The sequence below is a fragment of the Bidens hawaiensis genome, unplaced genomic scaffold (assembly GCF_021521415.1).
Source record: "Bidens hawaiensis isolate Kalapana, Puna unplaced genomic scaffold, B.hawaiensis_p1.1 tig00021404_1, whole genome shotgun sequence".
Lineage (NCBI taxonomy): Eukaryota > Viridiplantae > Streptophyta > Magnoliopsida > Asterales > Asteraceae > Bidens > Bidens hawaiensis.
Window position 1 is genome coordinate 348,885 of NW_027493325.1, and position 14,059 is coordinate 362,943.

General features: G+C 38.6%; 1 protein-coding gene across 1 annotated transcript; it reads left to right on the forward strand.

Annotated features, from left to right (window-relative positions):
• Window positions 1-2,266: 2,266 nt before the first annotated feature.
• LOC143563460 (uncharacterized) lies at window positions 2,267-13,544 on the forward strand. Its single transcript, XM_077050993.1, has 8 exons — window positions 2,267-2,300; window positions 2,375-2,776; window positions 2,884-3,384; window positions 4,273-4,422; window positions 4,597-4,710; window positions 11,867-11,956; window positions 12,162-12,595; window positions 12,927-13,544. Exons 1-8 carry the CDS (start codon window positions 2,267-2,269, stop codon window positions 13,542-13,544), a joined length of 2,343 nt encoding a protein of 780 aa, XP_076907108.1.
• Window positions 13,545-14,059: the final 515 nt, after the last annotated feature.

Below are 14,059 nucleotides of genomic sequence, written 5' to 3' on the forward strand. Positions count from 1 at the left end.
AACGTGGCCTGTAAGAGTATAATCAATAGTAACTAGCACGTAGTGACTATATAAAATGAAAAGTTTTGGACTAGTTGTTAATGATTAAACAAAGAAATCGTGAACTATGTATAAAATGATAATATAGTGAAGGAAATTGAATATGGGTCTTTTGCGCGTCTAAGTTTATATACGAAACCAATTAAAACTAAGTTCGCTTTGATTAAATCTACCAGAAAACTGATTTCATTCTTATTTCCTATTTTGTCTTAGTTAGTTTTGAACTTTTGATGTTTATCGATTTGCCTTAGGCCCTTAGATATCTCTAATTAATCTTAAAGGAGCTTCTAAACACAGCTCATGAAATTTTCTTTCATCTCAAATATATTTATCAATAGTGTCCTCCATTTTAATCTTGAAAACAAAGAAGCACAATCACGTCACGCATATATTAAACTTTAGAATTGAGCATTTTACCAGCCAAAAATTCAGTTATCTAAATAATATTTTCCATGTGGTAGCATCAAAAAATAAACTATATATACTATATTGTAGTGTAAACTATATATTTGAAATGAAGTAGAAACTTTTAACTGATTTTCTCATCGATCAATCGATTTCGGAAGTCTCAGGTCATAATTTTAAGGAAAATTGGTTTTTATTGGTCCCAACTATTTTATTTTTGCCGGCGGTGGTCCCAACTATCATTTTGGCTGGCAACGGTCCCAACTTTCAAATACGTTGAATCCATCAGTCCACGACTAACGGAGTACTAACTCCGTTATGTCAATGCTGACGTGTCCATCCAACTTGTCAAAAACAAATGACATGGTTGCCTACTTGTCAAACTCAACCTCTCCAACAACAAGCAGTACTCAACCTCCTCATTGTCTTCTTCAACTCTCTAATGTTCTTCCACGAACCACCATCAATGGCTCACTCTTTGAACTTCACCGTATCAACAACCCTCCACTCACCTGACCTCACACACTACCAATACACCAAACCCACATCCCAAACCCCTCTTCGCATCTTCCTCATCACCAAACGCCCATCAAAACCACTCCTTCTAGTCTCTGCAGCATCCGACAACAACCCCGGAGCCTCGTGCTTAACCACGGATCACATAATCAACAACTGAACCAAACCGATCACAATTACCACTGATTTGGGTTCAATTGAGGTGGATGCGATGACAGAGGCTGAGTTGATGGAGAATGGGTTTAGGAGTACCCGGCGGATGAAGCTCGTATAATCTAGGAGAACGCTTATTGAGGTGTGATCAATTTGGGGATTTTGAGAATTAGGGCTTGAGAGTGAATGAAAGTTGGAAGAGAGATTAGGGCTTAAGTATAATCTACATGAACAGACATAATATCCACGTTGGCTGCCACGTAATATTTTTTTAACAAGTTGGATGGACACGTCAGCATTGACATAACAGAGTTAGTACTCCGTTAGTCGCGGACTAGTAGATTCAACGTATGTGAAAGTTGGGACCGTTGCCAGCCAAAATGATAGTTGGGACCACCGCCGTCAAAAATAAAATAGTTGGGACCAATAAAAACCAATTTTCCTAATTTTAAATACGAAGAATGTCGTTTTATGTTTTCTATTGGTATTCAAAGAAAAGAAGTGAAACGTAATACTGAACAATACATCAAAGGATTGTTATTGGTAAATTAAGGAAGATATTATTAAAGTATTCACATCCTATCCATTAAAATTTGTGAATGGAGTGTTTATAATTTAAGGAGTGATTTAGATGTTGTGAGTAGAGGAGAGCAAAAATGCATAATTTTTTTATATATTTTAAAAATTCGTGTAACATCCTATAAATTTTTTGATACCTTTTAAAAGTAACTGTGAGTGAATGAAAGAGAAAATATAATGATTATTAATGTAATTTTAGATTTAAAGATAGTTTAAAGATGAGAATGCTCTTAGTTCTATTTACTTTAATTCATTTGATTTGTGGGGGTTTCTATGGTGAAACTGTAGATACTTTGCAGCAAGGGGAGAATAGATAATCGTTACATTCAAAATGGAAAGAAAACAAGAAATAAAACAAATAAAAGCAAATTTTAGTTATATTTAATTTAATACCTTTCGGATATATATTGCAATTTGCAAATAACATTTAGAATCTAATCAATACAAAATGCAATAAATGTTGAGCATGAGGGTTGACTTTTATTGTTAAGGCATCTAATCTGGAGAATAAATACACCTTAATCATCAAACACTCCGTCGTGAATCATCCAGTTTTTAGTAACCTTCCACTATAATGGCCTCAAGCAGCAACTACTCCATTAACGAAGGTACAAAACCCGCTATTCTTTCTTTTTAAATAAGCTCCCACCAATTTTCAGTTTCATGTTTTTATAATCTTCAGGGTCACAGCATGAGTATCCATACCCTTCGCACGTGAATGTGGCTAACTTTGTGTCTATTAAGCTGTCTGGTGAGAATAACTATGCAACATGGCGGGCACAGATGTTGTGCCTCTTGGATAGCCATGATATGCTTGGTTTTATCGATGGGACATTGGAGGAGCCCAGGGAGACTAGTAGTTCTAAAGCAACGATAGAGAATATCATTGCTTTTCTGTCCATGTATAGGGAATGGAGAAGGTCGGACACCCTAGTGAAAGGATGGATCTTTGGGTCTTTGAGTGAAGATGTGTTGAGAGCTGTTGCTGATCTCAACTTGGCACGTCAGGTTTGGAATAAGCTAGAGGGAGCATACGACGGGAAAATCTACCTTCGAGGTGTTACAAGAGAAGCCATAGAAGAGGGTATGGCCCCAATAAAGCGTTCGTGCTTTGAGATCTCTCTCTCCCTCTCTCTTGTTATTTTAGTTCCAAAGATTGTTCACTGTCGTAAACTTTTCGTCTTGCAACAGAAGTGGACCACTACATCCCACTATGTAGAGCTATACAAATGGGAGACTGGGAGAAAACTAAAGAATTTTTCGACAACGACAATCGTGCATTGACTGATAAAATCAACATTAACGGTTATAGAACACTTCATGTTGCTATTGGTAATCCTGGAAATATTTGGCTTCTTGAGAAACTCCTGGAGCTGATAGATCCAGATTCACTTCCAACTCTGGTGAGTGATCTGCAGCGAAACGCATTGCATTTAGCTGCCATTCTTGACAGCATCGACGCAGCAAGGATCTTGGTAGAGAAAAACCCACATTTGTTATTTTGTGAGGACTATCAGCAACACTTGCCCGTCCAAAACGCTATTAATAATTCTCATAGAAAGACTTTTCTTTATTTGCTTCAAATGAGCAAGCAACATTTAAGCCTCAGCAAAAAGGAAGGATACCACAACCCCTTTGAGGGTAGAGGGGGTGTTCTTCTTCTCAACCAAACAATCATTGCAGGATTTTTGGGTGAGATTTACTATTCCTATTACAGAGTCCAACACTTGACTATAAAGCTAAATAAAAAAATATATTATGTGTATTAGTTTTTATTATACCCCAACTATCATTTTTTAGTCGTTGCTGATATAACCTAACGAATTGACTGATATTCATCTCACCTTATATTATATTAGTTCCCAACCGTCCACGACTAACCGAATGCTAACGCCATTAATTGTAGGTCTCCGGAAAAACGCTTTTTGCCGGAACTGTCACATTTTTTATTTCCAGAAAACTAAACATTTTTGTCCCAAACATCTTTCTAACCTTAGATCGGACATTTAGGAACCTTTTTCTAGTAAAATCCCCAACTATTGAGGTTGCCGGAACCCTAGAACCATCGTCGGATCGGTTGGTGGTGCTCAAGTGGCAGTGGTTCCGGTCGTGAGTCGGTTGTTGGTGGTGTTCAAGTTAAGTTTTCTGGCAAAAAGCGTTTTTTTCAACGATCTACAATTAAGGGGGTGTTTGGGATTCCTTATTTTACCTCCTTATAACTTATTTAAGGCATAAGTTATAAATTACAAATTTATAACTTATAACTTATACACCCACAAAATCTAAGTTTTCAAACACCTTATAACTTATAACCCATAAGTTATAGGCTACAAGGAGCTAAAATAAGGAATCCCAAACACCCCCTAAATGCATTAATATTCTGTTAGTCGCGGATTGTTGGGAACGAGTATATAAAAGGTTGGATCGCTATCAGCTAATTTATTAGTTGGGACTAGCAGTGCACAAAAGATAAGTTATTTAATAAAAACCAATAAACCCTTTTATTATTATTATTATTGTTATTATTATTATTATTATTATTATTATTATTATTATTATTATTATTAATTCTACTTGCAGATATTGCCTATGAGTTACTTAAAGAGTACCCTGAACTAGCTTCAAGAAAGGAACATGGTGTTCCGTCTTCATTATTGGTTAATTCAATTGCGTCGGATGCGTATCCGAGTGGCCAACAATACAACTTCTACCAAAGATTTGTTTACTCTTGTACATCTATTCCTTCACTTTGTCAAAATTCATTACATGTTGATTTTATGGATGTGCCATGTCTTTTTTTTTCTTTACTTTTGTCGTCAAAATCTTCAATCACGCTGATACCTTTTTTTTTATACCTTAGATGTAATAGATTATAACATAACTAAATTTATTTTTCATTTTAAGATGTGCCCACAAAGGATTATGACTTAGGCGGCACATATACGATTCCCGATGTTGAGAACCAAGAGCCATATTGTGCCAATCCTCTAACCAGCATGAAGAGCTACATTTACATTGGTATGTGATTCAATTAGTTTTATTGTCCTGGTCTCTTCCAGAGGACAATATGTTCTCACGTACTTGTGTTTTGCAAGTCCAAGGCAAATGGCTAATGTTCATTTTGATCAGGTCATTTTCAGTTATGTTAATTAAATTGGCGTTTTGGTTTTTATTAATCACAATAAGGTTTTTTCTGGTTGGTTTATATCTAGTTGTTTCACGATTTGAAATCAGATGGACCACCGAGATTTATGTGAACATTTTGGAACCCAGCCTTAATTGGAATATGTTTTTTTTGCCATAATTTTGGAACCCTTTAATTAAAAAATTGGAATATGTTCACGGTCTGTTTTTGACGGTTTTTAGGTCAAACCGTAAGCCAACCGTTAGTAATGGTTTTTTAATTGCTAAAAATCAAACCTGGACTTCTGAAATTTAAAACTGAACCAAATATGACAACTACTAAAGGTTTGCTCCGGTTTGGGTCAAAGACAATTTAAATGAGTACTCAGTTTTTGCTACCGCAAAATTACCTTTATGTTCTGGGAGTGAAAGGATAATCAACACATATATGAATTAATACCAATAACATCATCACTTCAAATTTGTTATGCATTTAATCTAAGGTTTAAAACATATTTATAACAACTACTTATCAATAGACCTATAGCAACAATGTAAACCTGAAGATGGATAATTAACTAAACCCATGACCTTAAATTCAGTACATTACATATCAAAACATATCAGCTAATATGAAGTCCACTTGCATACAAATAATTAGTTAAGCTCACTGTTAATACAAATAACTAGAAATATATCTAGACCTTTGGATCAAGGTAGTTGATGGTTTAGATATACGGTTTACTAAAAAGATGTACAGTATCTTATTTACATGGTGTGCTTTATTTTAAGCCTTAACAATTATTTATTGTTCAAACTCTCTCTAATGAAGAAAAGACCCTCTTTTTCATTTTATACAAGTGAAAGTTCTGATGAGTCTAAGGGTGAGAGAGAAAGTTACTAATCACTTATAAACAACTGATAAAATAGAAAATACATAAAACAACCGATAAACCTATTCTAGCTCTAAACAACTTATGAAGACCAATAGCAGTCTTCTATTGCTTCAGTTGTTTGCATGATTTATCATTTTGTTTTCACTACTTTGAAAGCAATCATCTCTTTCTTTATTATTTAAAGTGGAGTACCAATCATTTTGTATCAGATAGCATTTCCGGGTTCAACAATCTCTCGCTAGACTAATGATGCTAAAACTTGTTCAAAAGGCTCCACTGATTATTTCTTGGACAACCTTTTTCCAGCTAACTCTTTGAACTGTTTCTGAAAGTCAACTCTTAAGGTCCTCCTTCCAAATCCAGTAAAAGGTTTATCAAAGTCAACTCTTTGAACCTTTTCTAGCTCTTTGAACTGTTTCTCAAAATCAGCTCTTTGAATCTATTCTAGCTCTAAACTGTCGATATTTTATGATTGTTTCGTCAACCAAACTAGTTTTCTCATTTGCATCCTTGCTATCAGTAGTTTTACGTACATCAGCAGTTCTGTTTGTATCAAAATCAGGATTTTCATCATGATAACTTGGTACAGGGACTTCCAACTTTTTTAATGTTACATGAACATCATCAGTTTTTCCCAAGAATGAAGTCTTACTGATGAAACTACTTCTCAACTGAGAAACATTTGTTTCAACAGTTGTAAAACATTTGTGTAAAACTTCTAAGTATTCTTTAATTAACAAAACTTAAAGTTAAGGGTTAAAATTATAAATATTTTAAAGAATCGAAAGTTCACATGAGTGAATTGTAAAGACAAGTTTGTCCATTTTCACATTTGCAGTTTATGCATTAGCATCTGTAAAACTCAAATCAAGTATCTTATAATCTTAATTTACTATTGTTATTTATATTATAATATAGTGTGTGTGTGTGTGTTTATGTTATTATCGGTTGGGTCTGGTTTTCTGCATAAACCAGAAAACAAACGTTCCATACGGTTTAAAAATTTTGAAACCGATCGACTGGAAGTAAATAATGGAAACCAACCGCGAAATCAATCGACAAACCGGTTTGGGTGGTTTCATGTTTTTAAGCTAAACTGTGAACACCCTTAATTGCTTATACCGTAGATGTTTGTTAACATATAACTTCTGTGAAGTTATATATCCTGATTATGGGTGAACTTCTTTCGTAGTTGTTAAGGGTCTGTTTGGTATGAGGTAATGGAATGGGCGATGGAATGGAATGAACAAGGTAATGGAATGACTCATTACCATTCCGTTGACATGTTTGGTTATCATGTGGGAATGACATGAATTATTTATTTTTATTTTTTTGTTAAGCTAGAAAAAGCAAGAATAAGATTAAAATGGTAGTGAGTGGCGATGGTGGAAGGCGAGCAAAATTTGTGGTGGTGGGTGGCGGCGATGGTGGGCAGCAATGGCGATGGGCGGGAGCGATTGTTGGTGGTGGCAGATGGTGGGGATATCGGGTGGTGGTGGTGGTGGTAGTGGTGATGGCCGGGAGAAATGGTTGGTGGGAGCGGTGGTGGGCGGCGAGCAGTAATGGTGGTAGTGGGTGGTGGCGGTGGTGGGCGGCGGGTGGCGATGGGCAGGAGCGATTGTTGGTAGTGGCAGGCGGTGTTGGCTGTGGCGGTGGTAAGCGGAAGGTGGCGATGGGTAGGATCGATTGTTGGTGGTGGCGGTGGTAAGCAACAGTTGGTGGGCGGTGGGGGTGGTGGCGGGGAGCGATGGGTGGTGGTGGCGGTGGTGGGTGGTGATAGAAGAGGTGGGTGGTGGTGGCGGCAGGCAGTGGAGGCGGGTGGTGGTGATGGGCGGCGGTGGTGGTAGTGGGTGGTAACTGGCGGCGGAGGCAGTGGTGAGTGGGTGGTGGTGGTGGTGGTGGTGAGAGAGCAATGGGTAGTAATGGTGGTTGGGTGGTGGAGATGATATAATGTGAAAGATGGATGGAATGAAAAAAAACAAGGGTGGTGGTTGGAATGAATTTTGGGTGTTTTAGAGGGAATAAAATGGACATGGTAATGAGTGATTCCATTCCATTGACCAACCAAACACATTTTTTTTCATTCCATGGTAATTGTCCATTCCATTTCGCCTTTCATTCATGTATACCAAACGCTACCTAAATGTATTGCTAGTTGTTTTAATTAGGATTTTAGCCCATGTAGTTTGCTAAAGCCCATGGGCCCTTTATGGGTTAGATAGTTCCCCCTTTGTATTATTCACACTTTCAAGTAATAAACATTACTTTCACTACAACCATCTTCTTCTTTACATGGTATCAGAGCCAAGGCTCTCGGTACAAACCTGAATCCCGGTTCCCGTCCCGACTTCCGTTCCAAGACCTGTTCAAGTTCAGATCTGTTTAAAGTTCCAAGTCACTGTTTGAGCTGTTGTTCGAAACAATTCTTTTTTTGGCAGACTTTTACAACTCACCGCCGCCACCATCACCTCCAGAATCCTCCGATTAACATACCCAAAAAAATCTGACGTCCAACCGACGCCGCACGCGCGCACACGCGCCGCCTTCCTGCCGTCACTGCCGCCCACGCGCCACCGCGTGACAGCGCGTGAACCCATCTTCGTCCACCGTTCTTTTTCCAGGTGTATTATTTTTTCTTTTCTGTCCGAAGCTACCTGTGTTGTTAGTTTTCTGATACAACAACTTTTTTCCGTCTGTCTCGGTTATTATGTTCGAGTTTGTTCAAGCACCTAAGCCACCAGATCTGTAACAAACCCCAGCACCGGTTTCTGGATTTGTTTCAAACCCGTCCAGCCAGCCACTGTCGGAGTACTGTCACTGTTCACGCGCGGATTACTGTTCACGACAAGTTACTGTTCGCTGCCGGATATACTGTTCGTTGCCGAAAGTTACTGTTCACTGTCAGAAAAGTTACTATTCGCTGCCGGAAATACTGTTCGTTGCCGGAAGTTACTGTTCACTGCCGGAAAAGTTACTGTTCGCTGCCGGAAGTTACTGTTCACTGTCGGAATCTACCATGGGAAACTAAAAACACACGTATACATTTACTAAGGAGGAGTATGATCTGATTCAACGGTTTCTTGCCTCCCAGTTGAATCCTCCTCAAACCAACTCAGTACATCCGGGTAAGTTTTCTAGCCTCGACTCATCGTGGGTAATCGATTCTGGATCCACACATCACATGACTGGGAATCGGGGTATTTTTTCTAGTCTTCAAAATGTTTCCCATGCACCGGTACGTCTTGCCAATGGATCTTCATGTCCCGTTCTCGGCATAGGATCCATCAGCAACTCGAAAAACCTAAAACTGTCTTATATCCTATTTGTTCCTAAATTTCCTACCAGTCTTTGTTCAGTGAGTCAGATTACCAAACCAAACAACTGTTCTGTGACCTTTTACCCAACTCACTGCGTTTTTCATGAACTAGGAACAAACCGGGTAATTGGTACTGGTTTTGAATCAGGAGGTCTCTATCGTATATCCCCGTTTTCGCATCCTGTAGCAAACTTATGTGATTCCTATCCCCTTAGGGTGCCTAATCGAGTCAGTTCTTGTTTTGAACTGTTGCATTCTGACGTATGGGGTCCTTGCCCTATCAAATCTGCGTTGGGTTTTGAATATTTTATTACCTTTATTGATGACTATTCTCGCACTACTTGGGTTTATTTGATGAAATCTCGTAATGAGGTATTTTCCATATTTCGAGAATTTAAAGCTTATGTTCAAAACCAATTTAACACCACCATTAAAACTTTACGATCTGATAATGCTAAAGAATACTTTTCCATCGACTTTTCTTCATACTTAAAAACCAACGGCATTATTCATGAATCATCGTGTGCGTATACATCTCAACAAAATGGTGTGTCCGAACGCAAAAATCGTCACATATTGGATGTTGCTCGCACAATCATGATCCAATCACGTGTTCCTCATCGTTTTTGGGGAGATGCCGTTCTCACTGCCACATATCTGATTAACCGCATGCCCACACCCGTTCTTCATGGTAAAACACCGTTTTCTGTACTATTTCCCAACGATGATCCATGTCCTCTCGCACCTAAAGTATTTGGTTGCGTCGCCTATGTTCATGACCATCATCCGAAAACCATCAAATTTGATCCCCGAGCCATTCGTTGTGTCTTCCTTGGTTACTCACAGGTTCAAAAAGGGTATCGATGCTATAGCCCATCACTTCACCGATACTTTACTAGTGCTAATGTCACCTTTCATGAGTATCCTTACTTTCCCGAGTGTTCCACTCCTGTTTCTGACCCGTTTCCTGACCTTGATATACCCACATCTCCCTTCCTCCCCACCATTCCTGTGTCGATTCCCTCTACAGATCCTATATATGCAGATTCTGACCCACCGACTGAACCTCCGCCACTACTTTTCACATATGCTAGGAGAGGTAAGGGTCAAATATAGAGACACTTGGTTCACATCCATACCGCAACCCCGAGATCTCCTCAGATCTTCCGTATGCATCCGAACAATCTACACCTCTCACTGATACATCCTCACCCGATCCGACACCTTTACCAGACACTACCCCTGATACACCCGTTTATGATCCTCCTGGTGCAACACTACCCGATATACCTATTTCTTTTCGCAAAGAACCCCGGAAATGCACTCGTTACCCGATTCAGGGCTATGTTGCCTACACTCACCTATCTTCTGAATCTCATGCGTACACCACTACCCTTCATTCCTACCCGATTCCCAAAAATGTGACGAGCGCTCTCGCTCACCCAGGATGGCGACAGTCTATGGAAGATGAAACTGGGGCTCTAAAGTCCAATCATACATGGGATCTTGAAAAACTTCCTAAAGGGAAGCGTATTGTTGGTTGTCGTTGGGTGTTTACAGTTAAACTACACCTGGACGGCTCCTTACACCGCTTAAAGGCTCGGTTGGTCGCAAAAGGGTATTCTCAGGCATATGGCATTGATTATGATGAGACCTTCTCGCCAGTTGCTAAGATGCCATATGTCCGTATTTGTATCGTTCTTGCTGCCATTAATCATTGGCCACTCCACAAGCTTGATGTCAAGAACGCCTTTCTTAATGGTGTTCTTGAGGAAGAGGTATATATGGAGCAGCCACCAGGGTTTGTTGTTGAGGAGAAGGCCTCGAAAGTTTGCAGACTACGTCGTTCTCTATATGGTCTTAAACAGTCTCCCAGGGCATGGTTTGGTCGATTCTCTAGTGTTATGGGACAGTTTGGGATGACTCGGAGTGCCTACGATCACTCTGTCTTCTTTAGACACCAGAAAGGAAAGAGGATTATCGTAGTTGTTTATGTGGATGACATTATAATCTCAGGTGATGACGAGGTCGGGATCACCGAACTCAAGCAGTTTCTTCAGTCTCAGTTTCAGGTCAACGACTTAGGTCGATTGAGGTATTTCCTTGGCATAGAAGTATCTCGCTCTCCACAAGGAATACTTCTCTCCCAACGAAAGTATGTCCTTGATATGTTGACCGAATGTGGCTTACTAGGTTGTAAATCTGTTGATACCCCAATGCTTTCTACAAATAAACTCCTCCCAAAGGAAGGAGATCCAATGAAAGATCCTGAGCGATATAGACGATTGGTTGGTGAACTTAATTATTTAACCGTCACACGACCGGATATCTCCTTTACTGTCAGTGTTCTAAGCCAATTTATGGCTGCACCATACACCGGTCACTGGGATGCTGCCCTTCGTGTCTTAAGATATCTTAAGACCTCACCTGGTTTGGGTATATTATACTCTGATCAGGGTCATTGTCGTGTGGGTGCCTTCACGGAAGAAGGACAAAACATATTGAGGTCGACTGCCACCTTATAAGAGATCGAGTAGTAGGCACATAAACTGATCCTCCATCCATTCAACCGGTTCATGTGAAGACAAACTTTTAGCTTGCAGACATTCTAACTAAATCGCTCCGGAAAGCTCAGATAGATTTCATTTGTAACAAGTTGGGCATGATTAAAATCTATGCTCCAACTTGAGGAGGAGTGTTAAATGTATTGCTAGTTGTTTTAATTAGGGTTTTAGCCCATGTAGTTTGCTAAAGCCCATGGGCCCTTTATGGGTTGTAGTTAGGGTTTTACATGTGTATATATAGGTGGTTCCCCCTTTGTATTATTCACACTTTCAAGTAATAAACATTACTTTCACTACAACCATCTTCTTCTTAGTAGTCATCAACAGGATTTATGCTAAATTTTGGGAAGCTGCACTAGTACGAGGTAAGGAAAGTTTTCTGTTGGTTAATTTTCTCTTAAAGTTTTCTGTTTTAATAAAACCCCATATAATTAAGGACTAAAAAATATATACAATAGCTGTATGAAAGACGACTACCATGGTACCACCACCACAATCTTTATTTTGGTAATAATTAATTAAATGTTTGCTTTCATCATTAAATACATACTTCATATCAATTGTCCGCAGTACCACATATCAAACACCTCCATGATGACAAAGTGAAACACAATTATGCTCTTGCGATCCTCAAGTTTATATGCGAAGAAGTTAGTAAATTAGAGTCTGGTTATCGTGAACATTATCATATGGGATTTATTACCGCGGTGAAAAATAATACACACGAGGTAATACGGCAGATCATTCAAACGTTTCCACACTCAATCTGGAACGTGGACTTGTTTGGTTACAAACTTAGTCAACTTTCAATAATGCACCGTTGTGAAAATGTTTACAACGTTTTGGTACATGAGGTGACTCAAGACAAGTATTTGCTTACTCTAACCAAGGACAGGCATAATAATAATCTTTTGCATTTGGCTGGGCAACTGGCACCTGTAGACAAACTCAGTGTTGTTACTGGTTTTGCTCTACAAATGCAAAGGGAGTTACAATGGTTTCAGGTGAATATCTTATGCTCTATATCCAAATCTCCGTACCAATAAATAAAAATAATCTGTAGCACATGTCATTCATTTAGCTTACCTAAATTTGTAGTTTCCCGCTTAAACTCAATAATCTCGTCAACCCTCAAATCTCGCAATTCTTTATTCAAAAATTGTTTCCTTTTCTTCCGCTTTAAATGTCTATAGTCACTGATAAAGGATTATATCATTTTTATAAGAAACACTTACAAATTTAAGAGTCATATCGTTTTTATTATCTAACCCGTCTATAACATATGAAAAATATATATAAAGTTTGAACTTATTTTCTTTAACACTTGGCTTATAGGAAGTGAGAAAACTTATACGACCAAAGGATCAAGTAGCTATTAACAATAGTCAAGAAACACCAATTATGGTGTTTAGAAGGGAACACCAGGATTTAAGACAAAAAGGTGAAGAATGGATGAAGAAGACGGCTGATTCGTACACAATCACGGCGGCACTTATTATCACAATAGCTTTTGCAGCAGCTATTATCGTACCCGGGGGAAACAATCAGGACACTGGGAAAGCAGTTTTTGAAACTAGAATCGACTTCATCATATTTGTTGTCTCAGATGCAATCTCGCTGTTCACATCCACCACCTCCTTGCTTTTGTTTTTATCCATTCTCACAGCACGTTATGCAGAAGAGGATTTTCTTTACAAGTTACCGAACATGTTGATTTTTGGACTTATGATGTTATTCATCTCGGTGACAAGCATGTTGATAGCCTTCAGTGCAACATTATATATTATGTTTGAGCAACAAAAGTCGTGGATCATGTTCCCAATTGCTGCATTAACATGTTTACCAATTGATTCTTTTGTGACATTGCAGTTACCGTTGCTTGTTGATCTCATCTCTTCAACATATGCTCCTGGGATCTTTGGTAAACGAAGTGAGCTAAGGATAACATCATAAAAGATAATGAATTGTTGCATTTTGGTGATGTAATTTAATAAGAAACAGCAAAAAGATATGATTGTTGGATTTCTGTTAATAAACTTAAGTTTTTTGTACTTTAATGCGACCAATCTTGCATGAGTATGTTAATTGTTCATGTCGAACATCACAAAACACACAACTTGACAACCACCACCTTAACTTGATCGACCTTATACCAGCATCCTTCACCATGCATGAAGAAAGTTATCAACTGCCACCTTGACCAATACTTACCACTAACTAGTATATATTCAAGAGTAAACCATGCTGAGGATATTTCTATTTTTGCTCTTCAATTTCATTTTCATGATAGTAAGGGTTGTAGCTAATACTGGGCAGATATTTCCTAGTGAAAGTAATAATTTTGACTAAAGTTTTTTGTTATAGGCCCAAATTTGGATCACACTAAGCTGGTCCTTTTAGCCAATAGGACCAAATGATCACGCCTCGTTTGAGATTATAATTTCAAATTCTATATCATGTAAAAGGTT

Excerpts from the sequence above, each read along its gene's own strand:
- LOC143563460 (XM_077050993.1), top strand. The coding sequence starts at position 2,267 with ATGGCCTCAAGCAGCAACTACTCCATTAACGAAG. Across the intron at positions 3,385-4,272 it reads AATCATTGCAGGATTTTTGG|ATATTGCCTATGAGTTACTT; the intron begins GTGAGATTTACT and ends TTCTACTTGCAG. Across the intron at positions 12,596-12,926 it reads GGGAGTTACAATGGTTTCAG|GAAGTGAGAAAACTTATACG; the intron begins GTGAATATCTTA and ends CTTGGCTTATAG.